General features: G+C 49.7%; 1 protein-coding gene across 1 annotated transcript in view; it reads right to left on the bottom strand.

Annotated features, from left to right (window-relative positions):
• The window catches only part of PTK7 (protein tyrosine kinase 7 (inactive)), a 632,664-nt gene that overhangs the window by 324,209 nt on the left and 285,671 nt on the right, over nt 1-22,784 (bottom strand). Inside the window, exon 6 of the mRNA XM_085610156.1 lies at nt 18,350-18,480. Within this exon, the coding sequence (XP_085466282.1) occupies nt 18,350-18,480 (131 nt within the window). The remainder of the gene's footprint in view (nt 1-18,349; nt 18,481-22,784) is intronic.

Here is a 22,784-nt window from a genome sequence, read left to right as displayed (position 1 = left end):
CCTGCAGAGACCTTCGCTCTTCCACTCTGTTCCTTCCTGAGGTTCCCCGTTTCCGTAAGAAGAAATCTGGTGGCACCAGATTTTCTACTCTTGCTCCCCTCTTCTGGAACTCACCTCCTCTTGCGATCCGTTCCACCCCTTCTTACTTAAAACTCACCTGTTCTCCCTAGCCTACCCCTCCTAAACTCTTTCCTCCCCTTTTCTTTCAGGTTTAGTCTCCGGCCTACAGCGCCAAGAAACCATTTGGTGATAGAGCGCTATATAAAATCTTTTCAACTTCAACACTTCCTTGTTGTAGGTCCTATCGCCTCTGAGTACTGCCATTGTGCTCTCTGGTACTTTGAGGTGAGAAAATTGTAAGTCCTCAGGAGCCACGCCGCCAGGATTAGGCTCTCTGGTTCTGGGTGTAGGACCGTTCCGCTTTGCAGAGTTAGGAGGTCCTTCCTGTTGGGGAGCTTGAGCGTTGTGCCTTGCGACCTTTCCATTATCAGTGAGAACCAGGTTTGCCTGGCCCACTGTGGTGCTATGAGGATTAGTGTCATGTGGCTGGTCCTGCACTTGTTGAGTACCTTGTGTAGCAGTGGTATCGGGGAGAGAAAAGCGTAAGCGAAGGGACCTGACCAGTCTATCCATAGCGCATTCTAGGGACTGTGCGCATGGTTGTCTGGATGCAAAGTGTTGGCATTTTGGGGTGTTGCAAATAGGTCAATTTGCGGTGTTCCCCATTTTTTGAAGATCTTTAGAATTTCTGATTGATTCATCTCCCATTCGTGGGATGCAGATGTTTGTCTGCTCAGTCTGTCTGCCGCTCCATTGTCCTTCCCTGGAAGATGGATTGCTATAGGTCTATGTTCCTTGGGATAGCCCATCTCCATTGCTCCTGGGCTTGGGTGGACAGTGTTATTGATTGTGTTCCTCCTTGTTTGTTGATGTAAAACATTGTGGTTGTATTGTCTGTTTCAATCAACACCCTATTTCCGTAAAGCTCCTTCTGAAAAGCCTTCAAGGCTAGGAACACAATCTTTACCTCTAGGAAGTTGATGGGTTTTATCGCATCCTGCTGGGTCCATAGCCCCCTCACCTGGAGGTTCTTCATGTGGGCTCCCCACCCCAGTTGGGTAGCGTCTGTTGTAATGATCACTGTTGGAATTAGTTGTGTGAAAGGTCTCCCCTGCGTTATGTTCTTCCTGTTCCACCATGTCATTGTGAGAAGTTGGCCTGATATATGATGTCACTAGTTCTAGTGTACACCTTGTATCAGTCCAAACAACCCTTGTGGTGATTGGTTGTTAAGTCAACCTTATAGACCAGCTATCCTAGTGGTAGCATGGACAAGAGCAATCTTAGGCTAAACTCTGAATGGCATGTGAAGCCAGCTGTTACACCATATGTAATCCCTTGAATACCAAATGAAAGGACACCACAACAGATATATTATAAAAATAGAATGTATTTATTCTAGTCAAAATACCCTCAGCACTCTTTATGAGATTCGAGGGACGTACAACACAGTCTTATTTAAGCATACATAAGTCACACAGGTAAGTAATACAGTTAGGCCCTAGGGGCCACGCACACCATATACTAAGTAAGTGGTATAAGAACCACTGTCACGGACACAGGTTAGGCCTAGGGAATTGCTGGGACTACACTATCCTATCAGTTGCTAGGCAGTGGGAGGCCCACGGGATTCAGGTGCAGAGTGGAAACACTCACGCGTAATGCGTTAAAGTCGATAGAAATAGTAATGTTTAGAATTAAAGAGTTTTAGGACACTTCGGGAGGAACTAGGAGTTAGAGACTTGGAAACTAGACACTAGGATAGTCAATACCCTTGTGAGCACCGGAGTACTCAAGTTACCTAGCCCACGGGCTGCGGGTGCATAGGTGTGAACTTGCGTCGGGTTTCGTCGTTGACTCCTATGGATGCCTGAAGAAAAGATGCTGACAGGCAGTCAGTGAAGAGTGTCCGGTGGATCCCAAGGATGGGATCAAGAAGGAAGGTACCTGCAAGCAGAGGGGACAGAGTCTAGGTCACCAGCCAGGAGCCAGGAAGGAACCAGGCGATGTCGTGAAGATGCAGGTGAAGAGCAGCAGCCACGGGTACCAGGAGACGTCGAGGACGACCAGAACCAGGAGGCGAGCTGTCCCACGAGGGCTCTTGCTGTTGGCGGCGTCTATGTCGAGTTTGGGCTCAACAAGCCTTGGCAAGCGCAAACCACGCAGAATGAAGGATTCGCTTCTGTTGCAGACCAGGAAGGCCTGAGGTGCTTCTCTTTCACAGAGAAGCAAGGGCCAGTCTGGATGAGCCAAACCAGCGGTGGAAAGTTAAAGGTTCGTCGTCGCCAACGGGCAAGTAACCGGACAGACGCATCGAGCAGGAAAATGCAGAAGGGCCCCACGCAGAACTCGTGGAGTGTGGAGGGCTGATCTTCGGTGCAGATGGTCAATCCCCAGAGCACAACTTCGAGGATGCCTCAGAAGCTGCGCTGGAAGCAAGTAGCCAATTTTCCCAGGTAGCCGGTCCCACGTCTCTCTTCGCCTCCACGGATCTCAGCTTTGTTGTGGATGTGGATGTGGATCAGGGTCGGAGAAGTCTGGAAGTCAAGGCGCTGGTCGGGCTCTGCAGTCGGTTCCTCGTAGAACGTTCAGCAAAGCAAACGGCGGGTCGCTTGATGGTGCCTGTTTGCACAGGGTGGCCACTCCTTGGCCACAAGGGAGATTCTTCAGTCTTCTTCCGTAGTCGAATGTCGAAGGTCCAGAGTTTCTGTTCAAGTTTCAGTTATCAGGTTAATCCAAAGTCCTAGGGACTCCGCTCCCACTCTTATACTAATCTAGGGGGCTGGGTTACCTGCTAGGTCCCTCCTATGGGTGGGACCAGGGAGGGGGGTGGTCACACCCCCTTCCCTTTGTCCAGTTTCGCGCCAGGACTGGGGCTGGAGTGCCCCAGCACCGGTTTGAACTGGACTATGCATGGGACACCTTGTGTGCCCCAGGCAGTGTCTCGTTTCATTCATCCCTCCCTGCCCCAATACACTAAGGCCTGTCTAGGGTGGTGCTAGCACCTCCCAAGGCAGGAAACCTATTGTCCAAGCCTCCCTCGCTGGAAGGACTCCCAGCAGCAGGAGGTCAGACTTGTGTCTGTGGCAGCAGCATCCATTCTGTGACGCTGGGGCTCTGGTTAACTTTAACCGGGTAGTAGGTCTTCAACATGTCTTCTCCCTCTAGAAGGGAGGAATACTATCCTCATCGCCAGAAATGGTGTGGGGGTAGTATTCCAAAGTGTTAGACACCTTACACGACATGTTTTGATACAGCCAAACCATAGTTACCATAACCGCGAGGATTATAAGGCACTTTAAGAGTATATGGTAGGCGATATCATAGAACAGCTATAAGGACATGGTTCCGAAAGCTGCAGACAGGCTCAGCTCATGCTAGAGCACCATCTCACATGTTACCAAGCACTCTGCCTTCAGGATTGTTAAGGCCTGCCATAGGAGTGACTGATAGGTTACCATGTGTCTATATATAAGGTAGGTATAGGAATACTACACCTAAGCAAGGGGTGATTACCCGACCTTGCCCCAGCTGAGTGATCAGCCAGTTGTGTCATAATGGAAGGTCAGCCAGGGTTGGCATAATACATGCTGCAGGCCCTGGTAGGCCTAGGGTACACCTAGAAGGTGATCCTTACCAATTGCGTTATGTACCTAAAGTACATAGTGTGAATTTAGAGAGAGAACAGCTGGGCTGTGAGTCTGATTAGCAGGCCCACAGCCACATCTAAGTCGAAAACCAGTGATGCAAAAGCAAAAAGTGGGGGTGAACATAGAAAGCAGACCCTACTCTCCTACACAAACCCCCCCCCTCCCCCCCCACCAAACTTAGGGACATTAAACTAACCTTGACCAGTTGAGTCTTCATGTTCAAAGTGGAGATATCTGGAGAGTCCATCTGTATTGGCATGGTCAGTCCCAGACCTATGTTCCACTGTGAAGTCCATCCCCTGTAGGGAAATGGACCACCTAAGAAGTTTGGGATTTTCACCCTCCATCTGATTTAGCCACAAGAGGGGCTTATGGTCTGTCTGAATCTTGAAGTGAGTGCCAAACAGGTATGGCCTCAGCTTCTTCAGGGCCCAAACCACAGCAAAGGCCCCCCTCATAGCTGACCAACGTTTCTCTCTAGGGGTCAGCCTTCTACTAATAAAAGCAATGGGCTGGACTTGACCATCTATATTCAGTTGTGAAAGAACAGCTCCCAGACCCAACTCAGAAGCATCTGTCTGGACAATGAACTCTTTGGAGTAGTCTGGACTTTTCAGAATAGGTGCAGTGCACATGGCCTGCTTCAGGTCATCAAATGCCTTCTGACAGCTTACTGTCCACTGAACTTTCTTTGGCATCTTCTTAGAGGTCAAGTCAATAAGTGGCGTCAGAATGGACCCATAGTTCTTAACAAACTTTCTGTAGTACCCAGTAAGGCCCAAGAAAGCTCTGACCCGAGTCTGGCTAATTGGAGGAGTCCAGTTCTTTATGGTCTGGATCTTGCTCTCCAGTGGTTGAACCAGACCCCCACCTACTAGGTGGCCCAGGTACACAACCTTGCTCTGCCCTATCTGGCACTTAGTGGCATTGATAGTGAGGCCTGCCTTTTGCAGGGCCTCTAAAACATTCCTCAGGTGGACCAGGTGATCCTCCCAGGTGGAGCTAAAGACAGCAATATCATCAAGATAAGCTGCACAGTAGTCATCCAGACCTGTAAGGACTTGATTCACCAACCTTTGGAAAGTGGCAGGTGCATTCTTCAAACCAAAGGGCATTACCACAAATTGATAATGTCCTCCTGGGGTCGAGAAAGCAGTTTTGGCCTTTGCATTCTCAGCTAGTCTGATTTGCCAGTAGCCTGCTGTCAGGTCAAATGTACTCAAAAACTCGGCAGCTGCCAATCCGTCAATGAGCTCATCTGCCCTAGGTATTGGGTGGGCATCTCTCCTAGTGACAGCATTGAGACCTCTGTAATCCGCGCAAAACCTCATCTCTCTCTTACCATCTTGGGTGTGAGGTTTTGGCACAAGAACTACAGGACTAGCCCAAGGGCTCTCTGAAGGTTCAATGACTCCCAGCTCCAACATCTTTTGTACCTCAATCTTTATGCAGTCCCTGACATGGGCAGGTTGCCTGTAGATTTTACTCTTCACAGGCAGACTGTCACACCTTATGGTTGCACCAGTTTGTCTGACTTGGGGTCAGAGAGAACATATGTCTGTAGGCCTGTAGAACTTGTCTGCAGTCCTGTTGCTGATGGTCAGTGAGGCCGTCAGAAAAGACCACACCATCAACTGAACCATCATCAGGGTTCTGAGTCAGCAGGTCTGGGAGAGGGTCACTCTCTTCCTCCTGCCCCTCATCTGTAGTCATGAGTAAGCCCATGTCTGCCCTGTCAACATATTCCTTTAACCTGTTGACATGAAGCACCCTGTGGGGGCTTCTGGGAGTCCCAAGGTCCACCAAGTAGGTGACTTCTCCCTTCTGTTCAACAATAGTGTGGGGTCCAGACCATTTGTCCTGGAGTGCTGCTGGGACCGCTGGCTCCAACACCCACACTTTCTGTCCTGGCTGACACAGTCAGCACAGCCTTTTGGTCATGCCAAGCTTTTTGGACTTCTTGGCTTGCCTCAAGGTTTTTAGAAGCCTTCTTCATATACTCTGCCATCCTGGAGCGGAGACCAAGTACTTAATCCACTATATCGAGTTTGGGTTGTCTGAGAGGTCTCTCCCATCCTTCCCTTACTAGACACAGGGGTCCCCTTACAGGATGCCCAAACAAAAGCTCAAAAGGGCTGTAGCCAACCCCCTTTTGTGGTACCTCTCTGCAAGCAAACAGAAGGCAGGGTAAAAGGATGTCCCATCTTCGCCTAAGCTTGTCTGGTAAACCTTTTATCATCCCTTTTAGGGTCTTGTTGAATCTTTCCACAAGCCCATTGCATTGTGAGTGATAGGGTGTAGTGAATTTGTAGTTGACACCACACTCCTTCCACATTGCAGTCAAATATCCTTGGCACCTCTGTCAGAGGCAACGTCCTTTGGAAAACACACTCTGGAGAATACTCCAAGTAGGGCCCTTGCCACAACAGGGTCTGTTGTGGTCCTTAGGGGTATAGCTTCTGGGTACCTGGTGGCATGGTCCACTATCACCAGTATGAATCTGTGCCCAGATGCTGTTTGGGGGTCCATTGGTCCTACAATGTCTATCCCCACTCTCTCAAAGGGAACCCCCACCACAGGTAGTGGTATGAGGGGGGCCTTTGGTGCCACCTGATTTGCCACTGGCTTGGTAGGTGACACAGGAGCGACAAAACTCCTTCGTATCTTCTGACATGTGAGGCCAGTGAAAGTGAGGGACAAGTCTGTCCCAGGTCTTATTCTGGCCTAAGTGTCCTGCAATGGGAATATCATGGTCCAAGGTAAGAAGAAAACCTCTGAAACTCAATGGTATGACCAACCTCCTGGACGCACCAGGCTTGGGGTCTCTAGCCTATGAATATAGCAGCCCTTCATCCCAATACACTCTATGGGTACCTTGAGCATTCCCTGCAAACTCAGCAGCAGCCTGCTGTATGAGGGGTTCAAGAGAAGGACAGTCTAATTGGGCCTGCCTCAGATCTGCCCTTGAAGGTCCCCCTGTCCTAAGAAACTCAACCTGGTCAGATTCCAGTTCTTCTAGGACAGTTCCTTCAGGGCTCTCAGAATCATCCTCCTGTGAGGGCTGACTCTCTCCCTGAGGCAGGGGGGAAGGCACAGCCTTAACCCTACTGCTCTTTCTCTTGGGTTGTGTCTGGTCCATTGTCCCAGGATCCAGCACTTGTTCAGAGTTGCACTTTTTGGCCTGTGACCTAGTCACAGCAAGGACATGTGCATCTATTCCCAGCATTTCTGCATGGATCCTATACTCCACTTCAGCCCACACTGAAGTTTCACGGTCATTTCCCAACAGACACTCTACAGGAAGATCTGAACTCACCACAACTTTTTTGAGGCCAGTTACCCCTCCCCAGGAGAAGTTAACAATTGCCACACTATGGGAGGTAGTGGCATTGCTAGCGTTGGTCACTAGGTAATTCTCACCTAGCATGATCTGTCCAGGGTCCACAAAGGCAGGTATCACCATTGTGACACTAGCCCCAGTGTCCCTGTAGGCCTGAGCCATTCTATGGTTGATAAAAGGAGTCTGTCTGTACTTGCCCAGGTTACAGGGACCCACAGTAGAGGACAAAGCTATGTCCCCATCACAGATCAGAACAGCCTGAGTAGGTATCCTGACTAGGCCAGAATCCTCCTCAGTTCCCAGGGTTAACCCTACTACACCCTTTTGCTGGGAACCACCACTTACAGCTGGACTAGGGGGTACAGTTGCCTTAGGGGCAATGGTGGTTGGGGGCTTATCCTTTTTGGTGCATTCACTATACCAATGGGAATTGGACTTACAATAGTTACACCAAGGTTTCTTTTGGCCATCTTTGTTTTTATCCTTTTTGGGACCAGCCTCCCCCTGAGCCTTTTGGGGGCCTGGTGAAGACTTCTGGTCTTTTGATTTCTGCTCATTACCCTTCTGGTCTGCCTTTTTCTGATCACCGCCCTGGTTCTGGTTTTTCTGGTCAACTCTAGTCCTGACCCACCTATCTGCCTTCTTTCCCAATTCCTGGGGAGAAGTTAGGTCAGAGTCAATCAAGTGTTGATGCAGCAGCTGGTTTTGACAGTTGTTAAGGATTTGTTCTCTCATGATCAAATTATACAATCCTGTATAGTCCTTAACCTTACTACCCAATAACCAGCCTTCCAAAGCCTTAGTGGCACAATCTACAAAGTCAGTCCAGTCTTGAGTCTGTCTCTTCTGAGTTTTCCTGAACAACAACCTGTATTGTTCAGTGGTTAGGCCAAACCCATCAATCGGAGCACTCTTCAGGACAGTGTAATTGTCAGCATCCTCATCACTAACTGTGAGGAGTTTGTCTCTACCTTTCTCAGAGAAGGAGAGCCACAAGATAGCTGCCCACTGACTTTGGGGTACCTGCTGTACTTTGCAAGCCCTCTCCAAAGCAGTTCTCCATTTGTGGATGTCATCCCCACACTTGTAGGGAGGGACAATCTTGCTCAGGTCTCTATTATCATAGTGCCTGTCTCTATCCTTAGGGATATTGCTGCCACCAGTGGGTCCTAACCCACTTAACTTTTGCTCTCTGGCCAGAGCAAGTCTCTCTTTGGCAAGGGCAAGTGTTTCCCTTTCAATCCTCAGATTGACTTCCCTCATTCTGGCCTGATGCTCTTTTTTCTGTGGAGAAGTCATTCCCCTGTGAGAAGAGGCATTGGAGCTATTAGAGACATGGGAGTGGATAGATTCCCTTGAAGGGGATCTTCCTCTGCTGCTTCTCTGGTTAAGTCCACTTGAGGGACTGAATGGGGGGACCCAAGTCAGACTCCCATGCAGGCTTAAGTTAGCCTGGCTAAGTCTCCTAACTTGGACCTGGCTGTCTACCTCATCTTCTGAAGTCCCTGCTGACTCTTCTTGATCAGTATTGTGAGGGGAGTCTTCTGTGGAGGGTCGACCCTCATTGGTACCTAAGGCACCATCCTGGGAGGCTCTCTGAGCATCATACTCTTCTAAGATCTCCACTAGATAAATGAGGGTAGGGTTTGAACCCTGTTTTAACTTTCTGGAGGTACACAATTGTCTCATCTCCTGAAAAGTTAGGGTATCATATCTAGAGGGTATCTTTGTAGGATATCCCCCTCCTGAGAGAGAATCACCTTGATCTCCTCTCAGAGACATGATCTAGTGAGGGTCTGGTGTGTGCACCTACCTACACTAGTTGTATCTACTAAAACCTCTCTAGTAGTTGTAGTCAGGGTGTGCTAGGCCCTTCAACCTACAACAACTAAGTTCAGTAGAACTTAAGTATTTATAAGCTATGTTATATGTACCTTACAAATATCCTTGTGATCTTTCAATTTGATATCTCAAGATTGCAATGGTATCACAACAGCAAGCTCAGATCTCAACCGCTGCTCACCAATGTGAGAAGTTGGCCTTATACAAGGTGTACACTAGAACTAGTGACATCATATGTCAGGCCAACTTCACAGTCATCTCCTGAATAACTGTTTGTGTGACAATCACTAGATCCTCCCAACTCCCTGTTGCCTGTGACCATTGTAGCTGAAGCCATTCCTAGAATGGTATCATGTGCAGTCGAATGTTTGGGACTAGATGAATGCAGGAAGCCATCATCCCTAGTAGTTTCCCCACTGTCAGAACTTGCCCCTGCGGTAAAGTTGAGTCGCCTTTTGAATTGCTACGGTTCTCTTTGAGCTTGGGAACACCTTCCCTGCTGTTGTGTTGATTTCTGCCCTTAAGAAAATCTTCACTTGCTCTGGTGTTATTGATGATTTTTCCCCAATGTTATGAGAAACCGAGTTCGAACAAGGTCTTTATGACCCTTTCTATGTGCTGTTTGCAAAGGTTGTATGTGCTTTCCTGTACTAACAAGTCGTCTAGGTATAGGTAAACGCGTATTCCTTGCCTTCTTAGGTGGGTTACTACTGCTGCTAGGCATTTTGTGAACACTCTTGGTGCTGACTTGAGTCCGAACGCTAGCACAGTGAATTGTTAGTGCACCTTGTTGATTACGAATCTGAGAAGGTTCTTGTGTCAGTTGTTCATGGGGATGTGCAAGTAAGCGTCCTTTAGGTCTATAGTGGCCATGTAGTCTCCTACCTGTATTTGAGCTATCATCTCGAATTTTAGCATTTTTACGAACTTGTTTAGGAACCTTAAGTCTAGTATAGGTCTTAATGTTCTGTCTACCTTTTGTATGAGGAAGTATGTAGAATATACCCCTTTGTTCCTTTTCTTGTAAGGCACCCTCTCTATGGCACCCTTGTGTAGGAGTTCTTGTGCCCCTCGAGCAAATGACAGTTCTCTCTTTGAATGAACTTTGCTCTTTGGTTTTTTGCATGGTGGTTGTTTTGCCAGTTCTATGCAGTATCCGTATCGAATTACGGTTAATATCCATTTGTCGGATGTAATCCTCAACCATTCGTGGAAGAAGTTTCCTATTCTGCCTCCCACTGGTGTTGCATGTTAGAGGTGTTCCTTGTTGTTTGAGACTTGATGTTTAATGTTTATTGGTTGTTGCGCCCTCTGGGATCTTTTCAGAGCGTGCGCCCAAGTTGTAGTGCAGTCACTTGGAGGTGGGCTGTTGGCCTCTTCCTCGAGTGCAACCTCGAAAGGATTGCCTCCCCTGTTGGTATTGCCAACCTTGCAGTTTTTGACCCTGTTGCGGACCCTGGTTCCCTCCCTGGTAACCTTGTTGAAAGGCCTGGTGTGAGGTTACTGGCTGGTGGTTACCCCTGCCTGTTAGTCTCCGCGATGGTGTGCCCCTACGCATACCTCTGAATTGTAGAGCCCCCATGGACCTTGCTGTTTCTTTTTGTTTTTTCAGCGGAGTTAGCTTGTCGTCCACAGCTGTTCAGAACAGATGTTCTCCACTGAACGGAGTGTTCAAGATGTTACTTTGAACCTCAGGTTTGAACCCTGAGATTCATAGCTAGGCGTGTCTTCTTTCCGTAACTCCAATCATCATTTGCCTGCTTGCTGTCTCCGTAGCATGAAAGGCTGATTTTAAACATGTATTGGCCATGTTCTTTCCGTCTTCCACCAAGTGGCTTGTCCTTCTCTTGAACTGTTCTGGCAGATTTTTTTAGCAGTTCGCCTACCTCCTACCCATTCCATTTTCCTTCCTGTGAGATCCATTCTCTTGCTTTCCTGGTCTGGTGGTGGGCCCACATTAGTGGGTACATTCGCCCTCTTTCTGGCTGTGGAAGTTAGCAGGCACTGAACCCCTGATGTACATTGGGTACTTGGAGAAGTGCATGTATTTTTCCTATCCCCTTGGTGTTACTGCCTTGCATGTGGCAGGTTCCTTGAAAGCTTCTATTCCCTGGTCCAGCACACTTGGGAGCATGGGCAGGAATTGTTTGTGTAGGCAGCAAGGTTTCTAGGAGAAAGCATGACTGTGGCTTCTCCTCTAGCTGTACTCCATAGTTGTCAGCAGCCTTTTTTATTGCCAGATTGTACATCCCAATATCGTCGGGGTGAGGGCCTCGAAGGGTATGCATCTACCCCTTCTGGCGAGTGAGCGTCGACATCTTGCCACTGGGTGTCTTGTGTCTCCAAGGTCGAACCGTGATCAGTTTGGTCCTCATCCTCTCCCTCGGCTTCGAAGTAGTATTCTTCTTCTTCCTCCTCTTCGTCAGCTGGTTCTGGGGTTGTAGGAACCTGTAGTTCCTAGAGGTCTCTTTCAGAAAGTGTTGAGGTTTTCTGCGGGACCTTGAATTGCTTCATTGTCTCATTGAAATCTTTCTTGCACTGCAAGATGTTTGCCATTTCGGCTTCAAGCCTTCTTTTTCCTCTCGAGCTCTGACGCTGGTGCTTCAGCGTCGAGATCTTCTGTCTTTCTCTTGGCACTTGACAACGTTAAAGTCGAAGCTTGCTTCACCCTCTCTTTCTTCAACGTCGAGGAGTCTTTTTCATGACTGCTCTTTGACGACATAGTCCCATCAAGGGTTTTTGCCGTCTGGGAGTCCTTGTCAAAGGAACCAACGGACTGTTTGTCCTTGGACGAGCTCGCGGTCAACAAAATTTTCAATGCTGGTGCTGTTTGAGGACTTTGTTGAATTGATTGTACTGCCTAATTTTGCCTGAACGCTCAGATTCCAGACTGACCTCGCAGTGCCCGCCTGTAAGAGCGGACCCGCCATTTTTGATGGTCAGCAGTCTAATTGTTTTTTGCCCAAACCTACATAAGCAGCACGCTGGCGTGGCCACGCAGCAGACGCGCGCAGCACCAGCCTTGTTGCCGGTTTTGATGAAGGGGATGAGTCCAACAAGAAGATCTGTTACTCTAGTGAAGCACCAAAACAGATTGGTAAGTCTGTGAGTGACAGGATTTTAACACTCCGACTTCAGGAATCGGCTGGCCTCGAGGCTGACTTTGTTAGGAAAGATGTCCTGGCGGGAGGGCTGCTTAATGTTAGATCCCTACCTAAACACCATGTGGAGATCCAGCTGCTATTTGACTCACACGGTCTAGATGTTCTTTTTATGACCGAAACCTGGACAAACTTGGGATTGGAGTTAGAACTAGGTTTGGCATGTCCTCCAGGCTAGAAAATCCTACACAAACCCCGAGCCAGAGGGCAAGGAAGTGGGGTGGGGATATTTAAGGAAACCCTGGACTTCACTCAACTGGATATCGACGAAGTCGAAGGTTTTGAACTTTTGGGTTGCTCACTAAAGGCTGCTTAATGGTGGGCATAATTTGTTACAGACCCCCAGGAGCAGTTAGCTCACTTCATATGCAGGGACTGGTAGATGTCATTTGTAATATGGCCCTTACTCATTCTAATCTGATTATTATGGGCGATTTTAATTTATGGCTTAATGGAAATTTGGACTCCGGATACTGTAACCTAATTCATTCTTGTGAGAGCCTGAGCTTATGTCAATGGATCAATGAAGCCACCCATAAGGAAAGGGGGGGGGGGGGGGGGGGGGGACTATATTGGACCTAGTCTTCTACAAGGAACATGCCTTGGGAGCAGTAGAAATCCTTCCGGTTGGCTGGTCCGATCATTATTTGGTCAAGTTCCAGATACTTGACCCTAGAAAGGTACGGCCAGCCACTAGTGAGGTAAAGACGTTCAGGAGTAGAGATTGGAGGGGACTTCTAAAAAAAAAAAAAGACCATCTCACCCTCGGTATACACCTTTAGAAAGGATTTTAACAATGGGAGGTCAGTGGAAGACCATTATATAGACTTCTGTGACAAAATTAATTTTAGGCTTGGCCAAACCGCTCCCATACAAAACTGTAAGAAGACTGGCAGGCCGTCAGCCTGCTGGTATAATGATCACCTTAAATCCTTAAAACTGATCTGCCGGCAGGCGGAGAGGAAATGGAGGAAGATTTACTCCGACCAGGATAAATCTTTATGGAAGGCTGCAATAGTAGACTACAGGAAGGGAATTGATTTAGCAAAATCAGAATACTTTGCTAACACCATTCTAAATTCTAAAAATACCTCCAGAACAATTTTCAAAATAGTGAAGGATATGGCTGCTCCTGAATGGACACAATCCAAAATCCTGCCAACTCCAGCTTTGTGCGACAGCTTAGCGACCTTCTTTATGGAGAAAATAAGTAACATTGATGGATTGAAGGTGAATAATCTTTCCAGGAAAGAAGACCTCGCTGCTAAAACTAATGGGGCACAAGACCTAGAAAAGGAAAATGGGGCAGAGCTAGGTCCTCCGACCTCCCTGACCCATTTTGAGCCACCCTCGGAGGAGATTTTTAACATAACTGCCTTGGGTGTGTCATCGGTTTCCCCTTTAGACCCTCTTCCACATAAAATCTGGAAGGAATTGGGTTCTGAGCTTTTTCCCACTCTGCGTCAGATCTGCAATAGTTCCCTAACTTCTGGACTAGTACCCGCATGTTGGAAACGGCCTGTGGTTACCCCGCTTTTGAAAAAAGCGACACTCGACCCGACCTGCGCTGGTAACTACAGACCGATTTCGCTCTTACCATATCGGATCAAAATCAATGAACGACTGGTCAGCAAAACTTTGTCTCAATTCCTGGAATCCAACTCCAGGCTAGATGTTCAGTTTTGTTTTCGACCTGGCCATGGAACGGAGTCTGCTCTGGGGACCGTGTTAGACGATCTTCGATTGCGGGCAGACAGGGGACAATCTGGCATTCTCATTTTGCTTGACCTGTCTGCCGCTTTTGACACGGTCAACCATGAAATTTTTCTGACCAGGTTGGAAGAGGTCAAAGTGTCGTGGACGGTTCTAGAATGGTTCCGCTCCCATCTATCCGGCAGGTGTCAGGCAGTCTCTTCCGCCGTATCAATCTAAGTTTTGCAATATCCATTGTGGAGTTTCTCAGGGGTCGGCGATAAGTCCCATTCTCTTTAACATCTATACGAGACCCTTGATTGAAGTCATAAAGTCGCATGGTGTGAAATTGGTGAACTATGCCGATGACACTCCGCTCTTCTTCTCCCTAGAGGGAAACCAGTCAATTCCTCTAGTGACATTTCACGATCGCATGCAGGTCACTGCCCATTGGCTAAGAGCCAACTCACTTCAATTTAACTCAGACAAGACTCAAGTCTTATATTGTGCTGTGGGGAAAGTCCCTCCCCCATTCCCTGATCATTTTTGGCCTTCTCCAACTACTTCTACTCTGGTCCCGGCTAAAGCAGTACGTCATTTGTGAGTTATGCTTGATGCTAATTTAACTCTGGAAATACATGTAAATAAGCTGGTGGGGAACTGCTTCTCCCTGATCAGAGCCTTGAGGAAGATCCTTCCGTTGTTGCCAAAGACGGCAAGAGCGCTGGTCGGTGGAAGCATCATCCTCAGCAGGTTGGACTACTTCAACACCCTACTATTGGAGGCCCCAAAATTTCTGGTTGAACGTCTTCAAAGAGTCCAAACCTTGGCGGCCAAACTGGCACTGATGAAACCATGCCGCTCATAAGGCTCCTTGGCCCTTGCAGAGCTTTATTGGCTACCAATAATTCAGTTTAAGTCTCTCTGCCTGGTTTTCAAGGCCCTTTAAGGTTTTGGACCTAAACCTCTTCAGGAGACCTTTGCATGGTATATTCCATCAAGGTGCCTTCGTTCCTCCACTGCTTGTCTGGTGAGAGCTCCCAATATTCGAAGAGCCAAGTCAGGAGGCAGGGCGTTTAGCTCTGCCGCTTCTACACTCTGGAATCACCTCCCTTTGGAAATTAGACAGTCCCATGACCTTCTGCAGTTCAGGAAAAAGGTCAAAACATGGTTGTTCCCTAGAACCTGACAGCTCTGAGGACTTCCTTGTTAAACCCATTTCCGCCGCCCCCTACTGATTGATGATTCACGTACCACAGCGCCAAGATACCCGTTGGACGATAGTTGCGCTTTATAAATACCGCATACATACATACATACGTACATACTCCTTCGGGGCTCGGTCGACTGTCTCAGGGTCGCTGTCTTACCTCCTTCGGAGCTCTTTTTTCGACGTCGACAGCCTGGACGTGCGAGTCTGCATCGTTCTTGGGCCCTTCAACCACGTTGTCCTCTTCCTTGCTGGAGATCTTGAAGCGAAGGTGGTGGTCCTTGACCCTTCATGTTGTAATTCGCCCTCCTTTGCCTTTCCCTCACCCTCAAGGTCTTCAGGGTGAACGCCGAGCACACGTTGCAGTCTTCGGAGCGGTGGTCGAGCGGCAGTCAAAGGTTACAGACTGGGTGCTGGTCCTTCTGTGCGTACTTGTGGTGGCAATTGTCGCAGAACTTGAAAGGTGTCTTGACCATTACAGCGCCCAGGGAGCCCCGTGTGCGCATTCTCTGTTGGACGTCAAAGATTTGGTGTTTTATCCTCTTCTCTGCGTCCCGGTTCGCCGGTTCGAAGGCTGTTGTGTCGAAAATTTGTTTTCCTGTTCGTCAATTTTCATGGATTCTTCTCTTACAAGTTCCGGAGCTCCTCCCGTCTCGATCCAGATCAAACAGCAGAAAAAAAGAATCTGAAGATGGCGACTAAAGGCACAGCATAGTGAACCCAGAAAAGATTCACGCTGCAAAACCAAGTTTGTCTAGCCCACTGTGGTGTGATGAAAATCAGTGTCATTTTGCTGATCCTGTATTTGCTGATCACTTTGTTCAGTAACGGTATTGGGGGAAAAGCGTAAGCAAATATCCCTGACCAGTCTATCCATAGCGCACTCCCGAGGGACAGTCTGCAAGGTCGCCTGGATGCGAAGTTTTGGCATTTTGCATTGTGAGGTGTTGCAAATAGGTCTATTTGTGGTGTCCCCCATTTCCTGAAAATCTTTTGCAGTTCTGTCTGATTTAGTTCCCACTCGTGGGATGATGTTTGTCTGCTCAGTCTGTCCGGTTCTATATTGTCTTTTCCTGGTAGGTGTATTGATATTATGTCTATTCCCCTTGGGATTGCCCATCTCGAAATCTCTTGAGCTAGTGTTGAGTGTTAAAAACTGAGTCCCTCATTGTTTGTTTATGTAAAACGTTGTTGTGCTGTCTGTTTGTATCAATGCCCTTTTCCCGTAGAGCTCTTTCTGAAAGGCTTTTAAGGCTAAGAACACAGTTTTAAGTTCCAAGATATTGATGTGTTTCACCGCATCCTGTGGTGCCCACAATTCCCTTCCTTTGAGATTGTTCATGTGTACTCCCCATCCTATTGGGGACATGTGAGAAAGTGCCATCTTTCTTGCATGGTATGCCCCCCCTTTTTGCTGTATTGCTGAATGTACTTTGAGTGTGCCCTGGACTCATGCCAATCAGGTGCCCAGGGCCTATGTTCCTTCCTTAAAACCCAAATTGGCAAACCCTGGCCACATAGCCTCTTGTAAATGGTACCCTAGGTACCCAGGGCCTTGTGACCAGGGAAGGTCTCTAAGGGCTGCAGCACTTATTGTGCCACCCTTAGAGGCCCTGTACCCTAACACAAACACACTGCCCTTGCAGGCTGAGTGTCTGGGTACAAGACAAAACGAAGAGTCGATATGTCCCACATCCCTGTGTGCCATGCCCACAACCTACACTGCCTTGGCATACATCACCCACCCCTCGAGCTGGGTGCCCTATGCCAGTGGTGTGGGCACAGGAGCATGAGCCCTGTGCCCCTACAGTACCCAGGTCCATTCCTGGGCACTAAGTGCAGTGCTGCCATTTAAGAGTACATGGTGCTGGGAGGTCGTCAACACGCACTCCACAGCACCATGATGGCAACACTGAAGCCTGAGAAGTTTGGTATCAAACTTCTCAGCACATTAAACCCACACTGATGCCAGTGTGAGATTTAATGTACAAAGCATTGCAAAAGGCATCTTAGAGATGCCCCCTGAAACCTAACCTACAATCCACGTCTGGTCTGAGAGGCTGCCTAGGCTGCCACACAGCAGACATGTTGCTGGACCCTGGGTGGAGAGCCATCCGCTCTCCTGGGGCTGCAACAATGCACATCCTCCCCCCCCCCCCCCACCAGACCACCAGGGGACACTGAAGGTTGCCCAGTTCCCCCGGTCTCAGAAGGAGCGGGGTTTGACAGATTGAACCCTCGGTCACTTGTGAGCAGACGTCCTCGGTGCCAGATAGAGGCGCTTTCCCTTTTTATTCTACTTTCAGCCTACAGGGGCTACACTTATAATCTGGTTTTTGTTTTTCAATTGTTCAATGTTTTAGTCCAGTGCACACTGTGGCGAGTTTCCTTCGAGTAGCAGCCACTGTAAAAATGAAAAGCTATAAAGGCAGGGAGCCTCGCGCAGCCATGCTCTTTGGGTAAATTATTCACCCAAAATGAAAGATATGTTATAGTCTACATTCAAGGCATCCGGGTGTGGCACAGACAATAAACCAGCAACCACTAGATGGCAGCATATTGCAAAGCGTGAAGCCCACTGAAACAAGCATTGGCAAAGACAGTTCTTGCCTTTGGGGATAACTGGCTTTGCCATTACTTTTTAGCAATGCTGTGCAGCATTACCAAATTTTGAGCAGCATGGGCAATTTTTTTTCTTATATATAAAAAGATGCGTTCAAGCGGTCATTTCATCTTAGTTTTAATTTTAAAAAATGTATGGAGGCTGCAGCAATGTGTGCCCCCTGGTAGCTCACTGAGGAGTGGGGAAAGAGGGGCTATTGGGCCAGGAAAAGGAGCACATAAGAGGACACCACAACGTCGGGGACAAAAACGCAACCGAGCGCCAGAGGGGCGAGCAGCACATGACACCGCTTGCAACGTGACAAGAGATAGCAAAACAGTGTACGGAAGAACATTTGTTGAGGAAAGAGAGACCCACAAGCGAGCAAGAACTGGAAAACACATGCACTCTGATAAGAGTGCTTCAGTAAACAGAAAGTAGTTCCCTCGCAGTGAGCAATGGAAGGACAGTAGCCAGTGTATCAAAGAAACAGTAAAGAAGCTCTGCTCCAGGGGAGGGACCAACATTTGATTGACAAGTTGGGGGAAGGAAAGGCATGGAATAAGAAGCAAGCAAACGAGTGGCAAGAAAGCCAACCAAAGGCAAGCAACGGGCAAGCTCTATGCCCTTGTAAGTTCATGGTAAGCCCACAATAGATCCTGCGCTGTCTGGTACACTCAACATAAAGAATGCCCCGGGAAAACTTCAGGAGATCACACTGAAAGACGAGCCGACGAACATGAACATAAGAAAAATAGTAAACCACACATAGCATCACAAGTGTGAACTCACCAGCCAAGCGGAGAGTGGCTTCCAGGACGGTGGGCTTGCCACGCTGCCCTCGGCCAACGCACTGGTACGTGCCAGCACTGCGTGCCTTCACCTGTGTTAGATGGAGGGTCCCGTTGGGATAAACAGTGACACTAAAGAGGAGAAGAGAAGAGACAGGCATGTTGTTTAGACCTAAAATATCAATCTGCCTCCAACTATCTCCGAAAATACCAGGTGTACACAAGACATCAATAAGCACTTGTATACCCTCACTAGATGCACCAGACATTAACATGCCACAGATGCACTCACAAGATGTACACGAGACATTAATAAGGAGAGGGGAGGGGGACATGTGAACACCACTGAGAGGCAAAGGAAAGCTGCAATGAGCAGGAGAGGTGAGGGGGACATGTGAACATCATTGAGAGGCAAAGGAAAGCTGCAATGAGCAGGAGAGGCGAGGGGGGCATGTGAACACCACAGAGAGAGGCAAAGGAAAGCTGGAATGAGCAGGAGAGGCGAGGGGGGACATGTGATCACCACAGAGAGAGGCAAAGGAAAGCTGGAATGAGCAGGAGAGGCGAGGGGGACATGTGAACACCACAGAGAGGCAAAGGAAAGCTGCAATGAGTGGGAGAGGCGAGGGGGACATGTGAACACCACAGAGAGGCAAAGGAAAGCTGGAATGAGCAGGAGAGGCGAGGGGGACATGTGAACACCACAGAGAGGCAAAGGAAAGCTGGAATGAGCAGGAGGCGAGGGGGACATGTGAACACCACAGAGAGGCAAAGGAAAGCTGCAATGAGCAGGAGAGGCGAGGGGGACATGTGATCACCACAGAGAGGCAAAGGAAAGCTGCGATGAGCAGGAGCGGCGAGGGGGGCATGTGAACACCACAGAGGCAAAGGAAAGCTGGAATGAGAGGCGAGGGGGACATGTGAACACCACAGAGAGGCAAAGGAAAGCTGGAATGAGCAGGAGAGGCGAGGGGGACATGTGAACACCACAGAGAGAGGTAAAGGAAAGGTGCGATGAGCAGGAGAGGCGAGGGGGACATGTGAACACCACAGAGAGAGGTAAAGGAAGGCTGCAATGAGCAGGAGAGGCGAGGGGGACATGTGAACACCACAGAGAGGCAAAGGAAAGCTGCGATGAGTGGGAGAGGCGAGGGGGACATGTCAACACCACAGAGAGGCAAAGGAAAGCTGCAATGAGCAGGAGAGGCGAGGGGGACATGTGAACACCACAGAGAGAGGCAAAGGAAAGCTGCAATGAGCAGGAGCGGCGAGGGGGGCATGTGAACACCACAGAGAGAGGCAAAGGAAAGCTGCGATGAGTGGGAGAGGCGAGGGGGACATGTGGACACCACAGAGAGAGGCAAAGGAAAGCTGCAATGAGCGGGAGAGGCGAGGGGGACATGTGAACACCACAGAGGCAAAGGAAAGCTGCAATGAGCAGGAGAGGCGAGGGGGACATGTGAACACCACAGAGAGGCAAAGGAAAGCTGGAATGAGCAGGAGAGGCGAGAGGGACATGTGAACACCACAGAGAGAGGCAAAGGAAAGCTGCAATGAGTGGGAGAGGCGAGGGGGACATGTGAACACCACAGAGAGAGGCAAAGGAAAGCTGCAATGAGCAGGAGAGGCGAGGGGGACATGGGAACACCACAGAGAGGCAAAGGAAAGCTGGAATGAGCAGGAGAGGCGAGGGGGGCATGTGAACACCACAGAGAGAGGCAAAGGAAAGCTGCAATGAGCAGGAGAGGCGAGGGGGGCATGTGAACACCACAGAGAGGCAAAGGAAAGCTGCGATGAGCAGGAGGCGAGGGGGACATGTGAACACCACAGAGAGAGGCAAAGGAAAGCTGGAATGAGCAGGAGAGGCGAGGGGGACATGTGAACACCACAGAGAGGCAAAGGAAAGCTGCGATGAGCAGGAGAGGCGAGGAGGACATGTGAACACCACAGAGAGGCAAAGGAAAGCTGCGATGAGCAGGAGGCGAGGGGGACATGTGAACACCACAGAGAGAGGCAAAGGAAAGCTGGAATGAGCAGGAGAGGCGAGGGGGACATGTGAACACCACAGAGAGAGGCAAAGGAAAGCTGCGATGAGCAGGAGGCGAGGGGGACATGTGAACACCACAGAGAGAGGCAAAGGAAAGCTGGAATGAGCAGGAGAGGCGAGGGGGGGCATGTGAACACCACAGAGAGAGGCAAAGGAAAGCTGCGATGAGCAGGAGGCGAGGGGGACATGTGAACACCACAGAGAGAGGTAAAGGAAGGCTGCAATGAGCAGGAGAGGCGAGGGGGACATATGAACACCACAGAGAGGCAAAGGAAAGCTGCGATGAGCAGGAGAGGCGAGGGGGGCATGTGAACACCACAGAGAGGCAAAGGAAAGCTGGAATGAGCAGGAGAGACGAGGGGGACATGTGAACACCACAGAGAGGCAAAGGAAAGCTGCAATGAGTGGGAGAGGCGAGGGGGACATGTGAACACCACAGAGAGAGGCAAAGGAAAGCTGCAATGAGCAGGAGAGGCGAGGGGGACATGTGAACACCACAGAGAGGGGCAAAGGAAAGCTGCAATGAGCAGGAGGCGAGGGGGACATGTGAACACCACAGAGAGAGGTAAAGGAAGGCTGCAATGAGCAGGACAGGCGAGGGGGACATATGAACACCACAGAGAGGCAAAGGAAAGCTGCAATGAGCAGGAGGCGAGGGGGACATGTGAACACCACAGAGAGGCAAAGGAAAGTTGCAATGAGCAGGAGGCGAGGGGGACATGTGAACACCACAGAGAGGCAAAGGAAAGCTGCAATGAGCAGGAGGCGAGGGGGACATGTGAACACCACAGAGAGGCAAAGGAAAGCTGCAATGAGTGGGAGAGGCGAGGTGGGGCATGTGAACACCACAGAGAGAGGCAAAGGAAAGCTGCGATGAGCAGGAGGCGAGGGGGACATGTGAACACCACAGAGAGAGGTAAAGGAAAGCTGGAATGAGCAGGAGAGGCGAGGGGGACATGTGAACACCACAGAGAGAGGCAAAGGAAAGCTGCGATGAGCAGGAGAGGCGAGGGGGACATGTGAACACCACAGAGAGGCAAAGGAAAGCTGCAATGAATGGGAGAGGCGAGGGGGACATGTGAACACCACAGAGAGGCAAAGGAAAGCTGGAATGAGCAGGAGAGGCGAGGGGGACATATGAACACCACAGAGAGGCAAAGGAAAGCTGCGATGAGCAGGAGAGGCGAGGGGGGCATGTGAACACCACAGAGAGAGGCAAAGGAAAGCTGGAGTGAGCAGGAGAGGCGAGGGGGACATATGAACACCACAGAGAGGCAAAGGAAAGCTGCGATGAGCAGGAGAGGCGAGGGGGGCATGTGAACACCACAGAGAGAGGCAAAGGAAAGCTGGAATGAGTGGGAGAGGCGAGGGGGGCATGTGAACACCACAGAGAGAGGCAAAGGAAAGCTGGAATGAGCAGGAGAGGCGAGGGGGACATGTGATCACCACAGAGGAAAAGGAAAGCTGCAATGAGTGGGAGAGGCGAGGGGGGCATGTGAACACCACAGAGAGAGGCAAAGGAAAGCTGCGATGAGCAGGAGGCGAGGGGGACATGTGAACACCACAGAGGCAAAGGAAAGCTGGAATGAGCAGGAGAGGCGAGGGGGGCATGTGAACACCACAGAGAGAGGCAAAGGAAAGCTGCAATGAGCAGGAGCGGCGAGGGGGACATGTGAACACCACAGAGAGGCAAAGGAAAGCTGCGATGAGCAGGAGAGGCGAGGGGGACATGTGAACACCACAGAGAGAGGCAAAGGAAAGCTGCAATGAGCAGGAGAGGCGAGGGGGACATGTGAACACCACAGAGAGGCAAAGGAAAGCTGGAATGAGCAGGAGAGGCGAGGGGGGCATGTGAACACCACAGAGAGAGGCAAAGGAAAGCTGCAATGAGCAGGAGAGGCGAGGGGGGCATGTGAACACCACAGAGAGGCAAAGGAAAGCTGCGATGAGCAGGAGAGGCGAGAGGGACATGTGAACACCACAGAGGCAAAGGAAAGCTGCAATGAGTGGGAGAGGCGAGGGGGACATGTGAACACCACAGAGAGGCAAAGGAAAGCTGCAATGAGCAGGAGAGGCGAGGGGGACATGTGAACACCACAGAGAGGCAAAGGAAAGCTGCAATGAGCAGGAGAGGCGAGGGGGACATGTGAACATCACAGAGAGGCAAAGGAAAGCTGCAATGAGCAGGAGCGGCGAGGGGGGCATGTGAACACCACAGAGAGAGGCAAAGGAAAGCTGCAATGAGCAGGAGAGGCGAGGGGGACATGTGAACACAGAGAGGCAAAGGAAAGCTGCAATGAGAGGAGAGGCGAGGGGGACATGTGAACACCACAGAGAGAGGCAAAGGAAAGCTGCAATGAGCAGGAGCGGCGAGGGGGGCATGTGAACA

The sequence above is a fragment of the Triturus cristatus genome, chromosome 6 (assembly GCF_964204655.1).
Source record: "Triturus cristatus chromosome 6, aTriCri1.1, whole genome shotgun sequence".
Classification (NCBI taxonomy): Eukaryota; Metazoa; Chordata; class Amphibia; order Caudata; family Salamandridae; genus Triturus; species Triturus cristatus.
The sequence above is the reverse complement of the archived record's forward strand: the minus strand, read 5'-3'. Positions and strand labels throughout refer to the sequence as shown.